Source organism: Eurosta solidaginis, chromosome 2 (assembly GCF_040869045.1).
Source record: "Eurosta solidaginis isolate ZX-2024a chromosome 2, ASM4086904v1, whole genome shotgun sequence".
NCBI lineage: Eukaryota > Metazoa > Arthropoda > Insecta > Diptera > Tephritidae > Eurosta > Eurosta solidaginis.
In genome coordinates, this window is record NC_090320.1 from 59653395 (window position 1) to 59675161 (window position 21767).

Below are 21767 nucleotides of genomic sequence, written 5' to 3' on the forward strand. Positions count from 1 at the left end.
AAAAGAGAAAATACTTCATTGTGGCGTACTGTATCCAACTTTTCTACGGGTCACAGCTTTTCCCCCTGCATTCAAACTTTCCCAAGTAGCCCTGTGGTGGCTTTGTGCATATTCGAACTCTTAGGGACTAGCGCCAATGCGGAAAAGACGGATATGGTCTTGTATACTAAGAGGTATAAGGCCCCGAATTGGACTAGCCCTAAGCTAGAAGGGGTAATTGCATGGCGGAATCATACAAGGTGGCAGCACGGTGAGATACCTACAAACATAAATAAAAGTTCCATGTAAATGCCAAAATCGTATTGCGCCAGAAGTTGAATATTAAAAAAAAGTACCAATCAGCTGATTTCCGGCAGTCAGCTGTTATTGGTTCCGGCAGCGGTAACTGCCTAGCAAAAACCTTTTACAAAATAGCTAGCAATCATTCTAGACAGTAAGTTGTCATGGAAGCCCAACGTGGAAGAGGCGGCATTTTATGAATGCCAAAAGAATGCTGGTGTACACGTGGGATCTATCGCCCTCTCTCTCTCATTGGATATTTACGCCATTGTAAAGCCTTTCCTATACCATGAAGTCCTTGGTTAGTACCTTCCTCAAAAATTAGAGGGGATATGCTGGCTATCAATGCTTAGCATCAAGGGAGCTTTAAAAACAACCCCGGTGCCACGGCGTCGGACCTCTATGTCAGGAATTGCCCGGTGAATCCAGGTCTTAAAGAAAAATGCCCAGAACTCACATAAAAGGAACGTACTCTCCCTAGGGAAACGCGCGTCACTCTAGCTCAACTTTGATCTGGATACTGTAACAGGTTAAACTCTTACCTATCCAGAATCAACCCGACATAGAAAATGTATATCATGCTTGCAATGTGTCCCCAACACTATAGGAGTACAGCGTAATCAAATATTTGCCGAACAGGCTACCTAATTCCCTACCTGCGCTTCAATGGGTCCCTTAAAGCCATAACAGAGGTGGGGATAGGACGCTCAAATGGCAGACGAGGCGATACACGTATATACCGATGGATTCAAAGTATTGGAAGGAGTATAGTGTGTCATATACTGACAAGCTGCCAGATCACTGTAGTGTTTTTCAGGCGGAAGAAGTAGCCTTGATGAAAGCAGTAGGAGCACTGGAGAAAAATAGCTTAAGCTGCAGCCGCGTAAATTTGTTCATTGACAGCCAAGCATCAACTAATCTCTTGTAGCACAACATCTTAAAGTGTGTTAGAGTGTTGGTAATTCATGGAAAGAATCGGAATAGGGAAAAGTATACAGCAGGTCCCCAGGGCATATGGGAATATATGGAAGCGGAAACGTGGATTAGCTAGTTAAACAGGGCGCATCCCTCGAAGCTTGTATCATAGACGTCGCAAAACAGGTCTTACAACCTTAGGCTAACAAAGTAACTATTATCATGGAAAAGAGGAGACTATGGGCTCAAGATGGGTATTCTGCCGGGACACTGCCTTTTGGCAACACATGCTTATGAAGTAGGCTTTGTTAGCGATCGCTGAAAGTGGCGTTGGAGGAGGAAACGATTGAGAACGTTTTGCTAAAACTCCAGCATTAGGGGTGCCACAATTATCAAATCTGTAAGCAGCATAGGACGGAGCTATTTTATATGAGCTTACTTCTGGTAGCATGGTAGTCTAAGTGAGGTGCTCACAGACCAGCCAGATCAACCTAACCTAACACAACCTCATGCAGGAGCAAGCAAGATTTCGTTGCATCCTTTAAAATTTTCGCAAAAGCTAACCAAGGAATCTCGTTAAGCTCTTCTGACCTCTAATTTAAATACAGCCAATCCCTCTTTGTAGAGCTTTAGTCGAGGGTAGTTTACCTCTGCTGCCCTTTTAGAAAGTCACCTACTGGACGCTTTAAGATTGCCACTTACAGAAGAATGGAACCCCAGTTTTTATTGACCTAATTCATTTATGGTCAATGAATCCGGGAAAGTTTTTCCAAAATTCTCGAGCAGTGCTTTTGATTTAACATCCATAGCAAGAGAAGTGCAAGTGGATGGTTTTCTTTTATATGACGCTCAAAATAAGCAAATTTTTGTCACCCAAATCATTCAATTACCCCATAGTGCATACATGGTAAGCGTGTGCAACGAAATGCTTCATTTACTGCTGTTGCAGTTGCTGGTTGTAATGGTGTTTTTGTTGTCTTGTTATTACACGATTTTATGCTACGGCTATTTAGCTTTTTGATGGTGGGTGCTAAGCTGGTGACTCGACATGCAACGTGCCGCAATAAATCTTCATAAATGATTTCATTACAGTTTGTAGGCGCGCGATGTTGTGAGTTGCTGGATGAGCCCACACTTGCCGCCAGGCACGTGACTCAAAATATTAATCAGCTAAAATAGCATTTACATGAATTATGGGTCGTCGAAATTTTTTGAAAGAACTGGCTACCCTATTTATTACATATCTAACTACAAATTCGTATGTACAGGGACTCAAATGTGTGTAAGTAATTAAACTACCATGCAATTTTTGCATTCATAAAATTAATTTCGGCCAATTAACTATTTCGGTTAATCCGGGAATTCGTTGATATCATAAAGTCAACCGCAATGTTTAAATACTTCCTCTATGGGGGTGTCCGTTCTATACATGCACAGATTGTTTTGTATTGAAGGGTAGAGCTTAATAGCGCTGAGGCTAAAACAGATATTTTGCGGGTACACTTATTTTGAATAACTCTAGTCGTAGACTACATTGCATTTTTGTTAAACAACCTATCACGAAGTGATACCGATAGCTTTTGGATAGGTTTACATAATGAGCTCAGGCCAAAAGGGAGATCCAGGTCGTCCTATCGATTGACGTGGTCGTTTTAAGTACTGAGCAGAAAAAGGCATTAAATATGTGCGATATTGTAAAGAAGCTTACGCCATCCGAAAGGACTGAGACACTCTACAAATTTAAAAAAAACGTCGGAGCCCTAACAGATAGTATCAGAAAAATGCATTGAAAATTGCGAGCTTCCGAAGACTTAAGAGGAATGTTTTTGTCACTCCTAATACAAGAACACCAAAACTGTCGTATTATACCTTTTTGCCCTAAAAATCTGCTCCTAAGATTAGGAGGAATGTTGTAAGTTATGGATTGTCATTTGCAATATTTAAATCCGGCGCTAGGCCGACTGCCGAGGGGCCCGTCTATCACCTGACATATTTTGGTAAATAATAACTTGTTAGCGTTTTTGGGTATCTTCTGATCAAGTTTATATAACGTATTACAAGGGCATGTGTTTTACTTCCGACATCCAACGACAAATAAACAAAGCAGCTGGAACTTTGTAGAGTTAAAGGCTGGAAACACATTTGAGAGTATTACGATCACTTCCAAGTGGCTTTTTCATGATTACGGTAACAATAGATAGATAATTAATTGAGGATCGCACTTCGACCATTGGTATATTGCGCCCTGACCTTCTGCACAGCACCTCATCCAAGCCGACCTCCCTGATGAACCCTAGCAGTTCACTTGGCTTGAGATATTTAATGTGAGAATGCTCTGGACATGGTGAGCCCATAAACTTGGCCCCACGTCTTGAGATTGCGTCACATTCCAGGAGGATATGGTCCGCCGTTTCCGCTGATCGATCACAAAGTGAGTGACTTTTGATGCGAAGAGACGTGTTCTCTTGTGCTACTTTAGCTTTAATAATTTCTACTTAGTTTGCTAAATTCATTCGCCTTTTTGGGGAGAAAAATGGATAACTGCTTTAAATGCAATAATCAATGTTTACCGAATGACTAATATGTGGCATTTGTTCTAACAAAGTTCATGTGAATTGCTTTAATATTATGGGTAATGCAATTAATTTGCCCAAAAACAACAAAAATATTGTGTAAAAATGTGACAAGTGTGTTGCTTTATTTTCGCGCGCCAAAATATTCAAAGCTCTCAAAAATGTTGATATGCTACAAGATTTCTTTAAAATTCTCACAGCAAGTGAGAGGCAATCTCAGCTTACTGCCGATTCCAACAATGCAATCCGTACGCGCTCACAAACTAAGGTTGGCGCACCTAAGTCAATGCAAAAACAATCATCTCCTCTGCCATCGCCTGCTGCTCAGCTTGTGCATTCTGCTGACAGTGTTGAGAGAAGTTCACTATCTACTCTACCTGTGGGTGCTAATGATAATATTAATTGTATGACTGCAAACAATGAACCTGTATACAATTAATGCAAATTAATGTTTTTCTAAATGAGTTGAGCAGGATTTTGGATCTTATTTTCATTAGTCCTGATTTAAAATTTCAATTGTATAAGTCTGAGTTTCCTTTATCGGTGACTGATAAACACCACATTCCACTTATCTTGGAACTTGAGTTTTATAAATATCCAAATCTTTGCACTGACTCGATGCTTACATTCGATTACTCGCGGTGTAATTTTGATCTTGTTAATGATCTAATATTAAGTGAGAATTGGCCAAGCCTATTCGCAGATCGGTCTCTAACTGATTGTTTTGACATTTTTAAGAGTAAAATAAGTAGTATATCTTTCGGAAATATTCCACGTTTACCGCCAAGGGTCCATAAACTACCCTGGCATAATCGGAGCTTAAAAAAATTAAATAATCTTCGCAATAAATTTCATAAGCTTTATAAATGTTCTGGTAATTTGCAGCACAGAGTAATGTATGAGAAATACTTGACTGAGTTTAACTGTCTAAATAAATTTCTTTATACAAATTTTTTACTCGGGTTTGAAATGAATATTAAATCTATTTTTGGAGTTTTGTAAATTCAAAACGTTCTTCGTCAGTTATTCCGTCCATAGTGTCTCACAATGGCATGAGTGCAAGCACCGCTAATGAAAGGGCAAATCTGTTTGCTGAATTTTTTAAGTCTAATTTTGTTGATAATTGTGTTCAGATTGATACTTCTAGTGCTGTGCAATTAGCTTCTTCGCTTGATTTTGGCTACCTAGTTTTAACTGAGGATGATATTTTCTCAGCTATAAAAGACCTAAAATGCTCCAAGCAATTAGATGCTCATAAATCTCTGCTTTTTTTCTCAAACAATGCACGTCATCTATAGTGTATCCGCTACTTTTGTTGTTTAATTTGTTTCTTAGGTCAGGTCATTTTTTAGATGAATGGAAAGTGACTTCTGTTACTCCAGTTTTTAAGAGTGGGAGTAAGAATCTGGTGTCGAACTATCGTCCCATCTCTAAAATTACTAATATTGCTAAATTCTTTGAAATAATCATTAGCTCTAAATTGTCATTTGCTATCAAGCCCTATATTTCGTATACTCAACATGGTTTATACCGGGCAGATCTACGGTCACTAATCTAACTGTTTTCTCTAATTTTTGTTTTTCAGCCTTTGTTGAGGGCTTTCAGGTAGATACAACCTATACTGATTTGTCAAAAGCTTTTGATAGAGTGTCTCACGACTTATGAATTAAAAAACTTGAAAATTTTGGCTTTCATTCTACTTTCTTGTCATGGGTAAAATCATATCTAATAGATAGAATTAACTATGTTGTTGTTGATGGCGTAAAATCATTTTCATATAAAGCTACCTCTGGGGTTCCTCAAGGTAGTATCCTTGGTCCTCTATTTTTTGTTATTTTCATCAACGATTGCTCAGAGTGTTTTTCCTTGTGTGAACATCTTCTTTATGCCGATGATTTAAAAATTTTTAAAAAAATAACAAGCTTCTCTGATACTCAAATTATGCAAAATGAGGTTAACAAATTCCAGGAATGGTGTGATCGAAATATGCTAATGATCAATATCGAAAAATGCTGCTCGGTCACCGTCAACAAAATTAGATTGCCACTCATATCTTCGTACTCTATTTCTGGCTCTGTCCTCAGTTCTAGTTACAAAATCAAAGACCTTGGGGTTGTTTTTGACTCGAATTTCACGTTTATTGATCACTTGAATTACATTATACCTAAAGCATATTGCTCTCTAGCTTTCATTAGACGGAATAGTTCTGAATTTAAGGATCCTTATACTAAAAAATTGCTGTTCAGTACATTTGTATGGTCCAAATTGGAATATGCTTCTATAACCTGGAATCCGTTTTATGATGTGCATTCCAATAGGCTTGAACGTATACAAAAAAAGTTTCTAAAATTTGCATTATCCAGTATTAGGTTTAATATGCCTATTCCATCTTATGTTCCGCGGTGCAGATTGATCAGTCTGCATACTCTTGCCAGTAGGCGATTGATATCTGGCTTAGGTTTTATTCGTGATGTTCTCAATGGGACTATTGATTGTCCGTTTTTATTGCGCTGTATTAAACTCAATGTTCCAGCCAGAAACTTACGACATCATGATTTATTTGCTATTGACCTCTGCAAAACCAGGTATGCTCAAAATGAACCAATTATCAGACTGCTATCGGAATTTAATTTGTTATGTAGAGAAATAAATTTAGATATATTTGTAAATCGCAATGAATTTAAAAAAAAACTTTGTATGTACTATTTTCAATATAATTAATAACCTATACACGTCTTAGTCTGTAAGGTTACTAAACCATAGACTTAATAAATAAATCTAAATCTAAAATCGGTATGTGTTGTTCGATAGTATGCCCAGTTTCTGCATGTGGCTGTTCAGTCTACAATGTCCTGTGAGAATAGCTGTTAGGATTCAACCTATCGAGGGACCTATTAATGCGCTATATCGAGTTGTGATATAACCCCCTAACAGTAACTTAGATTGTCTCAGGTCTAGCATATTGCGCCAGTGTTCTTCGAGACCGATGGGTCGTGTCATTCCTGCCTCTATAGTCAGGTTGTCCGCCTGCTCTTTACCCTCAACTCCCCTGTGGCCAACGGTAGTACGTTGTGCGCTCCTAGTTGGTTTAGCTTTTCAACGCACTCAAGGACCAATGCTGACTTTATTTCGAACGCCAAGATTGCCTTGAAGGCGGCCTGACTGTCACTGAGTATGACGATTGTTTCATTGGAGTATTCGCGCTGGAGGTTCAGGTCAGCGCACTGGCTTATGGCGAATACTTCCGCTTGAAAAATTATCGGGAATGCTCCCAGAGGTGCTGATATCTTGGTTTTACGGTACCAATAGTCGAACCCAAAACCCATTTAAGTGCCGCCAAAGGCAGTAAAGTTCAACTAAATAACTGGCGTGCATACTATATATATGGATAGCACTTCTACCTATTATATACGGTTTTTCAGTGAAAGTCGCAACTGCAGCTGAAGTTGAGATCAATTTAGTTTGGCCGCGTCCATTGAATTTTACTGCTCATCACAGTTTAGGTCAATGACTTGAATTCTTATTCAATCATTACAGTAATGTAAACTCGTCGTTATTGTTGCTGTACTCACGATAAAGACACTCTCCGAACCCCGACCATCACGGGAACGATTAATATGACCACATTGAACCTTCTAGGCCTTCATGACACAGTTTTCTATCCAAATTCACTCCTTTGCGTTCCTTTTAAAGCCTTTGTACCTTTCAAACATTTTCATTTCTATATTCACGTCTCTATTGACGCAGTAAGCAAATTTCAATGCCCTATGGCGCTGACCTATGGCTCATATAGAATCTTTTCAAATACTATACAAATATTGCGGAAATTGTTTCTCATTTGCCCTTAGAAATGGGTTACCTTTTTTAAATCACATCCACACATACAAACTACCTTTAGCTATTCAGTAATTTCACTATTCAGATAGTAATGAGTCTACATAGACATTTTCTAATGTCATAGTAAGTTGTATATTTATACTCAGCTGAGCAGAGCTCACTGAGTATATTAACTTTGTTCGCATAACGGTACGCCTTAACGACATAAACTAATCGAGATAGATATAGACTTCTATATATGAAAATGATCTGTTCGAAAAAAAGAAATTCATTTAGCCATGTCCGTCCGTCCGTCCGTCGGTCTGTCCGTAAACACGATAACTTGAGTAAATTTCGAGGTATCTTGATGAAATTTTGCATGTAGGTTCCTGGTCACTCATCTCAGATCGCTATTTAAAATGAACGAAATCGGACTATAACCACGCCCACTTTTTCTATATTGAAAATTTCGAAAAACCGAAAAAGTGCGATAATTCATTACCAAAGACGGATAAAGCGATTTGTTTACAATACTTTTAATGCCATAAGTCGAACAAAAATTTACCAATCCTTGTGAAATTTGGTAGGAGCATAGATTCTATGACGATAACTCTTTTCTGTGAAAATGGGAGAAATCGGTTGAAGCCACGCCCAGTTTTTATACACAGTCGACCGTCTGTCCTTCCGCTCGGCCGTTTACACGATAACTTGAGCAAAAATCGATATATCTTCACCAAACTTAGTTCACGTACTTATCTGAACTCACTTTATCTTGGTATAAAAAATGGCCGAAATCCGACTATGACCTCGCCCACTTCTTCGATATCGAAAATTACAAAAAATTAAAAAAAAAATGCCATAATTCTTTACCAAATATGAAAAAAGGGATAAAACATGGTAATTGGATTGGTTTATTGACGCAAAATATAACTTTAGAAAAAACTTTGTAAAATGGGTGTGACACCTACCATATTAAGTAGAAGAAAATTAAAAAGTTCTGCAGGGCTAAATCAAAAGCCTTTGGAATCTTGGCAGGAATACTGCTCGTGGTATTAAATATATAAGAAAATTAGCGATACCCGACAGATGATGTTCTGGGTCACCCTGGTCCACATTTTGGTCGATATCTCGAAAACACCTTCACATATACAACGACGAGCCACTCCCTTTTAAAACCCTCATTAATACCTTAAATTTGATACCCATATCGTACAAACGCATTCTAGAGTCACCCCTGGTCCACCTTTATGGCGATATCCCGAAATGGCGCCCACCTATAGAACTATGACCCACTCCCTTTTAAAAGACTCTTTAATATCTTCCATTTGATAACACATTCCAGGGTTACCCTAGGTTCACTTTCCTACATGGTGATTTTCCCTTATTTTGTCTCCAAAGCTCTCAGCGTAGTATGTAATGTTCGGTTCCACCCGAACTTAGCCTTCCTTACATGTTTTAATATGTGGTTATGAATGTCCACTTACGCAACAAAAAAGACGTTTATTATGTTAGGTATGACGCACTGATTGGTAATGTGCACAACGGAGTGTATTTGAGCGTAAGAATGGAGTGCAAAAGACACCTGCTAAACAAGACCGTTTGGACCGTTTAGCAGCAATTTACGTCAGTCATCCAAGATTCGCCATAACTGACACCAATAAGTAGCACCAAGTTAAATCAAGTCTTCCTGTCTTTACCAGCTTAGTGGGGGTCTCCCCCTTCCTCTACTGGTAAATACGGGCGGCTTCGCCCATTCGCTTAACATGACCAAGCCAACGTATACTTTAGGCTTTTATTCATTGCACTAAGACTTCTAAATTACCTTCTTTTAAAAGTGGGCGGTGCCACGCCCATTGTCCAAAATTTTACCATTTTTCTATTCTGCGTCATAAGTTCAACTCACCTACCAGGTTTCATCGCTTAATCCGTATTTGGTAATGAATTATAGCACTTTTTCGATTTTTCGAAATTTTCGATATCGAAAAAGTGGCGTGGTTATTGTCCGATATCGTTCATTTTAAATAGCGATCTGAGATGAGTGCCCAGGAACCTACATACTAAATTTCATCAAGATACCTCAAAATTTACTCAAGTTATCGTGTTAACGGACGGACGGACGGACGGACGGACATGGCTAAATCGAATTTTTTTTCGATACTGATGATTTTGATATAAGGAAGTCTATCTATCTTGATTCCTTTATACCTGTACAACCAACCGTTATCCAATCAAAGTTAATATACTCTGTGAGCTCTGCTCAACTGAGTATAAAAAAATCCCAAACGGTCAATTTTTGAAAAAGTTATAGCATTTTGAAAAAAACACCGTTTTTTCAAAAAATTCATAACTTATTTTGAGTTGGAAAACGGTGTTTTTTTCAAAATGCTATACCTTTTACAAAACTTGACCGTTTGGGATCTTTTTTTTTTAAATATGTTTTTAAATGTACTTTTCGGAAAAAATAACAAAAAAAATTTTTTAAGTTAAAAAAAACTTTAAAAACTTTTTTGTATTTTTTCCGAAAAGTACATTTGAAAACATATTTAAAACAAAAATATCCCAAACAGTCAATTTTTGAAAAAGTTATAGCATTTTGAAAACAAAACGTTGTTTTTTTTAAAATTCATAACTTTTTTTAGTTGGTTGAAAAAATTTTAAAAAATTCTGAAAAACGTCTTTCGTAAGCTAGAAAAAGAGGAAAAACTTTCAGCCAATTCTAAAGGGGTCGGGTTCAAAATTGGTCGAAATGGGATGGAATACCCCATATACATATGCACTTAAACTTAATATGGACTGCCAAGTGCATAACTTTATCTAAACTTATGGAATTGTTCCGCCGAAAATTAGTACCGCTGAATTTCAGAATACTTTATACTCAGTTACAGCTGTGTCTCCGTTTTATCTACATACCATTCTCCACTTCTGTGAGAGAAAAGTGTGCGTATCCATGATCCATTGCAACCAATCAGCTATAGGTTATACACTATGACAAGAGCGGTACGTGTCTCTGCTATTCAGAACAACCCGTTTTGTAGTGAGTTATTTAACCACTGCCGCGGTTCTTCAGTAACAGCCGATAGATGGGCCTTCTAAACATTATCTAAGTGATGATAAGCGTTTTTTTTTTAACCGAAAATGTCGATGTATAAATATGTAAAAAAAAAACACGACTAATCCCCATACAACGTTTTGGTGCAACAATCCTCGCGTTCCAATGAAGCGTGGATCCGTTAATCGAAATCATTTCTAATTTTCTTTTGACTTGATATTCTTCTCAAACGCGAATTGGGTTGAATTCGATTTGTCATCACCTTGAATAGATTCACTTTGCCAAAAGTGAAGAAACTATGTATTTTATTAATGAGATCGTATATTTTAAATTGAGTAGAAATAAAAAGATGATACAAAAATTTTAAGGACTACCTTTATATAAATGGACCAAAAAAATAGAAGGTAATTTTTCCTTTAATACACATATAATCTTGTTGAATTTTGACTAAAAAACTTTAACAATAGCTCTTGTAAACGAATTTTGGGATTTAAAACTATAAAGGTTTTTTTGATCAAATATTGCATTGTCACCGGGTTCTGACTTGCGGCCCAAGTTTCATATCTCTAGCTCTCCGGGAAGTTACTTAAAAATCGATCGCAGGATTCCCTGCGTTTTTTCAGGGATTTTCGTTTATCTCGATTCGTCTGCCACCTAGCGGCATTTTGTTTTCCACGAATTGTAGTGCCATCGACTCGCAAACTATGTGCTAAGTTTCAAGTCTCTGTGGATTACCGAGAAGTTAGTTAAAAGTCGATCGCAAAATTTCCATTTCAAAATTAATTTTCTCTATATCTCGATCCGTGCGCCACCTAGCGGATTTTTTTCACTTGCATTGTAGTGTCTTCCAGATCTGAACTATGCTCTAAGTATCAAGTGTCTAGCTCAATGGGAAGTTACCGAAAAAGACTTTTCCGTGGCTCAAAAATTCGTATGGAAATGAGGGAACAAACATGAAAGCGACTTAATATAAAGGTATAAAAAAGTAAGGGAGTTTAGTCTTTATATAACCAGTTGTGTGTCCTCACATATGTGGCTGTTTACGTCAACTATTCCCACTTGAAAAAACTTGATATTTCAAAAATCTACCAAAGTTAGTGAACATGTTTTCATTGTAGGGTACATTTGCCCCTCAAAGTGACCTGAGCATTATTTTATTGTATGGTAGTAAATATACTTTATCTATGGAAATATAAAAAAAAATGAAAATATATTTTATGCAAAACGAGCCGGTTCGTTTTCTTTGGTGTTGCTCTAAATAGATACCGTATATTCCCTTATAAAAATGTACAGGCCTTTTTGGGCCTTGAAGCATGAAAGTTTCATCGTGGTACAGTTTCAAAGCCCAGAAAACAATACAAATTTACGTATCCCCACGAAGTTACCTGTGAATTGATATTATAAAGTTTATATAAATCCAAATTTGTATGAAAATTTAGCTTACCGTTTGAATTTTTTAGAAGGGTTAAGTTTATAAAGATTAATACTTACTGAAAATTATTTTCTCGAAATAATTCACCATTGAAACAAATCTGGCTTGCAAATATTTCTCGTTCCAATGGACATTGATCCATATCCCGATAGAAATTTAACTTGCAAATGCAACAACAATGTGATCCATATGAATCAATTTATTGTTGCATTTGCTTGTTCAATTTTTATAGGGATCTTAATTTATTTTAATTTTTATAATTTATGAAGTTTCATCACTTCCCTGCAAGACACGAAATTCAAAGATTGTTATAATTAACATATTCGAATTAAAAATGCACTTAAGTTAGGAGAATACACTAAACTAGAGAAAAATATTACTTTTGGTCCAGAGGAATTGCAAATTGCATTCAAAAAACTTATAAATACAGTCACTGTTATCCCTGGTATGTAACCAACTGTGTTCTTATAGGGTTGTTGCTCAAAAAACAATAAGACGCAATTATATTTCTTGGCAAACCCAGAGCTTCCCCGTTTTTACACTAACACAACCGGAAATAATTATGTTGGCGAGCTGGAGCCAGGACAAGCCTCTGATAAGCTGAGATTCTTTACATGAAACTCACAAATATGTATATGTAAATACTAATAGAAATTATGCTAGAACCCACTCACCTTGCATAGCACCACCCCAACATAACCAGAAAAGTGCCCATTTTGCGCTACAAAAGTGTTGTAAGCATTTTGGTTTAAATTTACCCCAACCAAATAGTTTATCTGGTTCTTTATTGACCAAATGCGAAACATTTAGTTCACTTAGTTTGCAAGATTCAGTAAAATGCATTTCGTTTTGTTTGAGAGCACCATTATTTTGTTTATTATTTTTTAATTCTAAAGTTTCTCCTATTGCAGATTTATCGTTCATCGATGAGCAATTGCTCAACTGATTTGATGGCGCTTCAAATGCCATTGTTTGCTGTTTAATACTAATTGTATATGCACATTGTAACTATAAGCAATTGTTTACAAATTATAATTTAATTTTTATTTGTTGTGTTTGTTTTTCAAGCGCATGTAACCTGACTTAATCTCATTTAGTTAGATTGATATTAATCAACTAAACTAAGTTTCATCAAATTCTAGTTTAATCGAATTTTAGTTAATTTTTACTTTATTTCAATTTAAATTTTATTATTTTAATAAAATAGAATTTAATTTGTTTTTATTAGAGAGTTGGAAACTGTACTTTATCTAATTGTTTCATTTTATTTTTGTTAACATTTATTTAAATTTTGTTTTTATACTATTTCATTCTTTATATTTTATTTATTCTATTCGGTTTTTTGTATTATTTTTTATTTCATCTTCTTTAAAGCTACTTTTATTTTTGTTTTATTTTATTTGTTATATTGAACTTTGTATATCATATATTTTTTATCTCACTTTTTATTTTATTTTGCTTTGCTTAATTTTTTTTATTTTAGTTTATTAAAAGTAATTTCATTTTATTTTTATGCTAGCGGTATGGTCAGAACAGCGGGCCCTAACGTTCCTAACCGGTTATACATTTTTTGAAACAACTTTTTTATAAATTTTTGATGTTGCTTTGCCCGGGAGTTGAACCCAGGAACTACGGTGTGGTAGGCGGAACAAGATATCACACAACACCATTTATTTAATTTTATTTTATTATATTTTAGTTTAGTTTATTCTAGTTGTGTATTTTAGTTTATTTTATTTTACTTTAATTGATTTTATTTGATTTTATTTTATTTTATCTGATTTAATTTAATTTCATCTAATTTAATTGAATTAAATTTATTTTCTTTTACGTGTTTTTATTTTACTCTATCTTATTTTATTTTGTTTTATTATATTTTTGTTTTATTTTATGTGAGTATATTTTTTTAAATTTTATTTTATTTTATTTCATTTAATTTATTTAAATTTACTTAATTTAATTTGATTTATTACTGTCTTATTTTATTTTATTCTATTTTATTTTATTTAAATTAATTTTATTTTGTTTTATTTTATTTTATTTTACTTTATCTTATTTTATTTCATTCCATTTTATTTTATTTATTTATTTTATATCAGTTTTATTTTATTTTATTATACTTTATTTTAATTTATTTCATTTTAATTCATTGTTTTATTTTTTTTATTCCATTTATTTTATGTTATTGTATTTTATTTGGTTCTTTATTATTTTATGTTGCTTTATTTCGTTTTATTTTATTTGGTTTTATTTTATTTTATTTTATTTCACTTTTAATTTTATTTTATTTTATGATCTTGGACTTAAGCGTTATTTTATTTATTTGTAGTTTATTTAGTTTTATTTTATTTTATATTATTTTATTTTATATTGCTTTATTGTATTTCACTTTTATTTTTATTTGTAATGTTTTATTTTATTTTACTTTATTTTATTTCCTTTCATTTAATCTATTTTTTTTCAATTTTATTTTGTTTATTTTATTTTAGTTTGTTTTATTTTATATTGCTTTATTGTATTTCACTTTTATTTTTATTTAAAATGTTTTATTTTATTTTACTTTATTTTATTTCATTTCCTTTCATTTAATTTTTTTTCAAATTTTATTTTGTTTATTTTATTTTAGTTTGTTTTATTTTAAATTACTTTATATTTACATTTTATTTTATTTTATTTTGTATTATTTTTTTATGGTAATTTTTTATATTATTATATATTATTCAATTCACCTTATTTCACTTTATTTTATTTAACGTAGTCTTATTTTATTATATTTTATTTTATTTTATTTTACTTTGTTTTCTTATATTTTATTTTATCTTATTTTATTTTATTTATTTTTTATATATATTTTTTCATTTTGTTTTATTTTATTTTATTTAATCTTATTTTATTATATGGTTACATATTTTATATTTCTATGTTTTATTTTATTTTATTTTGTTTGTTAAAAAAGAAAAAAATTGCTAATTATATTGTTATTTTTATTTGATGCAGTCATAGCCTAATAGTAGGCGTGCTTGATTAGAAATATGTCGACTCGAGTTAAATTCTCGGCTTGGGGGATTATAATTTCTAATTTAAAAATACAAAGAAATGTGAAGAGATCTTTAACAGATTCGAAAAATCTATATTCATTTCAGGTTTTCGATCATAATAAAATATAATAAATCAATAAAGAAATTATTGTGCAATTCGTCTAAAATTCATCATTTTATTTTGTCTCCTTTTATTTTATGGTTTTTATTTTATGTTATTATACATAGGTGACTTTATTTCATTTTATTTTATTATATTTGGCTTTTTTTTGGAATGACTTTATTTCAGATTTTTAATTTTCATACGATTCTATTTTGTTTATATTAATTTTTCTCACTGTTTCCACTTTCACTACGTTGAGCTGTCATTTAATTTTAGTATTCGCGGCCACCGCTGTTACAACTGTTCAAGTGGAGACATAAATTGCAACTAAACGGAGATATGTTGAAGATTTTAGTGTCGACAATCGCTAACCAAAAATGGAACTACCAACACTGTGGTAGCATATGTAGTAAACAATGTATATAGCAACTTGTATCGCATGGACAGGAAGCAGGAAGCTGCTGCGCATCTGCAACGAAACCTTTGAGTTAATAGAACCTTCCACAACATATTAACAGACATAATAACAGTAGCTGCTAAAATAACAGTAATGTTAGAGTGGGTGGTCTCCTGTACATAGTCATGTCATGCATGACGAAACTGTATAAATAATTCATATCACTATAGTGATAAGTTCACCTATATGAACTTTTTGAATATAACTTTCAGAACCTTAAGTTCATGTCACACACAATAACGTACTTAGAATGTCTATAGATAACTTTTAGCAAATGAAAGAAAGTTCTATGGTGTTGCCATGAATTGGTGCACTATGAGATACAAGATTTTTTGAAAACAATGTGTTAATAATTTCCAGCATACTTTTTTTTAATTTTTTGGAACTGGAAAGTTCCACCAAAAAATCTATATCGCCATTTCTAGTATACTGCCGTCCATAGCGAAAAGGCAGTAAAGTTCACTTAATTCCTATTCGAAATTTTGAAGCCAATAAATTTCTACGACTTTCTACGAAAGTAAAACTCTTTCCGGGAAGTGGACCAGGGAGCGATCTATTCGAACAAATTCTGCTCACAATGCGATTTGCCTGAAATTGGTTTATAGTTAGCCGTTGGCCTAGATTAGTATTTACGAACATTTTTACCGGGAAGTTGACCTGGGACCGACTGGGAATGGGCTGTAACTAGAACTGCAACTTGGATGGGACTGGGACTGGAACCGATACTGGGATTGTTATTGGAACTGGGACGGGGACCGGGTCCAGGACTGGGACTGGGGCTGGAATATAACTGGGACTGGAAATAAGGGAGGGATAAGAATAAGAAGGACTAGAGAGAAGAGAAAAGAGGGAAGGAGAATGAGACTGAGATAGAGTTACACGAAGATAAGGAGATGGAAACAGATAGAACGGAAAGAAGGGATGGAAATAGAAGAGGAAAAAGAAGACAGAGAGGGAGAAAGAGAAGCAGAGAAATAGAAAGGCAGAGGGATAAGTATATAAAAGGATAAACAAATAGTGGAGAAAGGAGAGTGAGAGGGAAACACTTTTGCAGATAGACCAAAGCTAGAGCAGAACAACGTCTTAGGAAGTTAGTGAACGTCACCGCCTCTTTGCTATAGATAGTGAAAACGGTCCTAACTCTGTTACAGTACTGCTAATTCACTGTTATAAATCGTTTGACACGCAATCAGCATCGTAATATTCACCCACCCACGCATAACATTTTCGCACAATGAAATGAATGACCAAATGAGTGTAATTGTACGTACGAAGAAGTGTGAGTTCAAGAATAGTCAGCATTGACATTATCAACATATTGCATTGGGGGTGGCAAAAAAAATGTAAACAAATAACACAAACACCACAGCCATGAAAGCGTATGCATGAGTAATAATTTAAAGAACTACAATAACAACTACACTAACAGAAGTGTTGACTGCGCGCGCGAAACATTACGCGCCGCCTACCAGCCGCTACTCGAATACCGATAAATAAGCATTGCAACGTACGTACAGCGATGTATCTACATATCGCACACCTAGAGCAAGAGTGAGCTAACTAAAAAATTTGAAATTTTGAAGTTATGAGTACCACCAAGCTTCCCACTTCAATAGCTACCGAACTGTATACTCGATTTACTAATACCTCTGCTAATCATTGAAAAAAGGCTTTGTAAAAAATATAAATTGCATGCGCACATGTGGGGGAGGCGGACAGTTTTTGGCGTTTTGTGAAAAGTGCGATTTTTTTAGTTGAACACTGTTTTGATTTAGGTGTGCGATATGTTCATACATTCCTCCCCTTTAGGTACGACTGCTTCCTATGTGTTGCACGCTCGTAAAGCGTCATCATCAAACTGTTGCATGCCACAACCAAGTGAAAATACGCATCTTCCCACAAATATTTTTTTTTTTTTTGACTATGTGAGACGTGTTTACTCTAACGGCTTATCAGCACAGTGCTTTACCCCAATACTCTGCCGTATATATGTATGTACATATGTATGTACCTACTTAAATCCTCGCATTTCGTACAAAAATAAATAAAATTCCAATGTTGGAACGTGCGAACGAATATTAATTTCTGTTTACCTCTTATATACAATATTTATATGGTAGCGCTCATTTCCCATCAAACTTTATTTCAATTATATTTTTCCTTTTTAATTTATATGTTATTGCAGCAAAGTAAAATAGCCTTTGTATTGATTGTCAACGGAATGTACGTTAATGGGCATAATTAGTGCCGGACATTTGTGTTAATAGGGATGATGACACTTAAATGGTTTTAGTTCTGAATGAAAAAAAGAAAATTTTTCACATAAATATATATTTCGGGCATTCCATGAGAAATCGTAAGTTTTCGCTCAATTTTCGAGTAGCTTTCCTTATTAATTTTCAATGCCAATATATTTTAAATGAATCACAAGGTACGAAAGAAGACGAGTTTAAAAGTTTCTCATGGATGTAGGGTGGGAGGGCCTAGAAGCTTTCATGTGGTCATACTAAATCGTTCCCGAGATGGTCGGGCTAGCACCTTAATGGTGCTTGTTACCGTGACGTACCGGATCTGCATCCGGCAAAGGACCATCAACATCGATATCAAAAATAGATAAAAATATTAAAGAAAACACATTTTTCAATTAAAGCAGCATTAACCGTAGTTTCCATCGTAACCATATTTTTTTATTCCTGGGATGGGACCTTCATATTTTACGCCAACTTCAAGCGGCATCTGCAAGGCAGATGAGGTTTCCCTGAGAAGCTTTTCATGGCAGAAATACACTCGGAGTGTTTGCCAGATCACTGCCGAGGACAACTCCGCTTAGAAAAAGTTTTTTCGAATTGAAAACACTTGTTTCTAAATTTTTGATATTGCTTTGCCAAGGAAGTGAACCCAGAATTTTCGTTGTGATTGTACAAAACAAGTGTGATATCTTATCCGTTCCCTTGCTGACAGTATGTTCTAAATGGCTACTTTTTAGCGGTTTGGCAGGGTTTTCAAAGGATGTTAAATATCTTTAGTGAGTGAGAGAAAGAGAAACAGGATGAGACCAAGATAGTCACTTAAAAAATCAGGTCATCGGTTCTATTTGTAGTTTTGACGTCTATGGTGTAGATATCACACTTGTCTTATCCACAATGGGACTAAACCACCAAGGAAACTCCTCGTAATATCAGTACAAGCAAACGCTGCCTACAGGGCTATGTTAAAAGCAAGCGCAACAAGAATATTGTGTGAAAAAAGCGGAGGCAGAAAGACATGAGCAAGAGGAGCTTGAACTGCTAGCCACCAAGAAGAAGGCCCGCAACTATTTACCAAAAAGTTTGCGACAGACGCAAGGTTTTAAGTCCGTGCAAACTCCTGTTAGAACAAAAACGGCGACCTTGTACTTAGACTATGAAGGGAACACATCTTTGCTCTCCTAAATGGAGACAGCGATTCCGTAAACGATGATGATAGAATTAATGTCCCCCCACATGGCAAAGTTTAAAATAACAATAACTAGATTAAAAGCAACAAGGGGTAGCTTCGGCGCTGATGGTTTGCCTTCCGGCGCTGATGGTTGCCTTCAAATACGGCGGCGAGGAGTTGGTAAGGCGTATGCATCAACTTCTTTGCAAAATATGGTTGGACGAGTGCATGCCTGAATATTGGAATGTAATTGTTATTTTCCTAGTTGGTACAAACTGCGGAATCAGCTTTCTTGATATCGCATGTAAGGTCCTGTCAAGCGTAGTGTGCGAAACATTGAAACTCACTTCAGACCTGGTAAATCTACCATCGACCAGATTTTCAATCCACCGTCGACAGCACAAAAAGGAGCTGCCTATATCTCTCTCGAAACAAAGAGTCGCAAATCCATTCATCTATGAACTCGAGAGCGATAAGTCTTACAAAAAATCAAGTTCACTACTAAATACTTTATATTTCTCTAACTAATAACTCGATAGTCGACACTCTTAGCTCGATACTTTAATTTGATATCGAACGCTCGACGACACAGTTTTGGTTTACGTATATCAATTTGAGTACATTTTTCTCGTGTATCAAAAAGTGTTTCGAAAGTATATTGGAATCATAAAAATAATTTCAATAGGGAAAAGTGTTTGTTTGCTGACTCCTTAGCTTAAAATTATTCCTCAAGTAATCGCAAAAGCATTAAAAACTTTAGCTTACGAAAAGCAATTCGACACCTAAGGTGCTATCGAACAGATTGTATCGAACGTTCGATACGACGCGACGAGATTTTGTGTAACGGGACGCAAAAACGATTATTTTATACTTGTTGTTGATCGATATCGAATTACGGAAAGCCACCCCCGGTTCTAATGTGGATACGCAGCTTTAATTAGTAATTTCAGTTGGAAATAATAACACAAACTTTTTGTTTTTAATTTTAATATGGGCATATTTTATTGTTTTTTTTTTTTGTAGTATTTAAGTATGTATGCAAGTGAAACTACGTTGAACATTTTTGTGTTTATACTCCACTTTGCTGTTACATATCTTTTTTTTTTTGCTTTTTTATACAATAGTTTTTTTTTGCTGGTTGTTCTTAGTTTTAGCTATGAATTTGTTCAAATACTATACATTCTATTCATATGTTAGTAACATTTAGTTTTATCAACTCTACATACATTGCAATTTTGTTTGGAATTAAAAAGCTAAATCTTAAGTATTTATGTATTGATTTAAATAGTTAATCAAAAATACACCGAAAATGTAAAACACATACATATTTTTTTAGTATTTAAGTTATACATACTATTTGAAAATATTTATAAGTATGTATAGCGAATAAGTTGTTATTTATTTTGTTAAATGCTTTAATAGTTTAATGAGTTAAATACATGCATAATTGGTAGTACAGTATGTTTATTATTTGCAATACGTAAACGTTTTTACAATTTTTTTAAGATGAAATAATAAATACAAAGTCCGTAAAAATATAAAATGATTTTTCCATGCTAATTTAAAATTCATATTTTTGTTTTGGTGGCGAAAATTGTCTATTTTTATTATTTATTATCTGTAATAGTCTATTATTTTATTAATGTAATTATTTTTATTATTATTATCGTCATTATTGCTGTTGTAGCTTTTGTATTATTGTACCTGCTTATGTGTAGGGTGTACATATCGCAGGAAAAGCACCGAATTGGTACTAGTTCTAAAGGACACTCTTAAAATATCCACAACACAAAACTATCGTCACTAAAAGTGTAGCGAATTTCACGAATTATTGATAAATGTTTGCCTTCTATTACCGTTCAAATCACCGAACTGTCGAAATAAAAATGTTCCCTATGCGAAATGTTCTTTATTTACAACACTATGGTAGTAGAACTTCACAATTCAAATTATCCGCGTACTTCGCTAACAATGTGTTAAATCAAACTAATTGATTATTTCTTAAGGGCCCATTACTGATACTTAGCATAGACTTGACTTGACTTGGCAACTTAGCCACGATTATACTCCACTTAGCGCATACAATCTGGCATCATAATCATAAATGTCAATTTGTATGACAAAATGTCAAAATGAAATGGAAACAAACAAATGGCATCTCAAAATGTAAACGTCACTTAGAACTTACATAGAAAATCAAAATTCAACAGACTTCCATGTCAAGTGTTGCTAAGTTTTGAGCAGGGATGCACCTTAACGTTAAGCTAATCTTTTATCAAAAAATGTCCACCGTTTCCGTTGAAACACTTCGAAATATTATCGATAAAGAAATTATCAAGATAAATTGTATCTCGTTTTTAACCGAAACGAAAAGCTTTCGTTAACGTTAAAAACGTTAACAAAAACGTGATACTTTATGATTTGATAATCGGGGATTGCCCGTATTGCTTTTTTTAATGTATGAAAACATTTATTTCAAGCAATTTTTTTAATTTTCTATTTTATTTAATAATTTGGGAGAAAAGGCTTTGAAGAGATTTACAAGGTATAATCGAAACAGCTGTCGCCTTGTCCGTCCTGATGTCACGTTGTTTAAAATTTTCCCAAATTATTAAATAAATTAGAAAATTAAAAAAATTGCTTGAAATAAATGTTTTCGTACATTAAAAAAAAGCAATACGGGCAATC

General features: G+C 34.3%; 1 protein-coding gene across 3 annotated transcripts in view; it reads right to left on the reverse strand.

Annotated features, from left to right (window-relative positions):
• The window catches only part of Oatp26F (Organic anion transporting polypeptide 26F), a 53068-nt gene extending 37223 nt beyond the window's left edge, over positions 1 to 15845 (reverse strand). Inside the window, exons 1-2 of one of the 3 annotated variants that reach the window (XM_067769520.1) lie at positions 15441 to 15845; positions 12739 to 13072 (exon numbers count right to left, since the gene is read on the reverse strand). In XM_067769520.1, the coding sequence (XP_067625621.1) occupies positions 12739 to 13033 (295 nt within the window). In that variant the 5' untranslated portion in view covers positions 13034 to 13072; positions 15441 to 15845. Of the gene's footprint in view, positions 1 to 12738; positions 13147 to 15440 lie in introns of all 3 variants that reach the window. The other 2 variants (XM_067769518.1, XM_067769519.1) reach the window with 2 other exon arrangements.
• Between the last annotated feature and the right edge of the window lie 5922 nt (positions 15846 to 21767).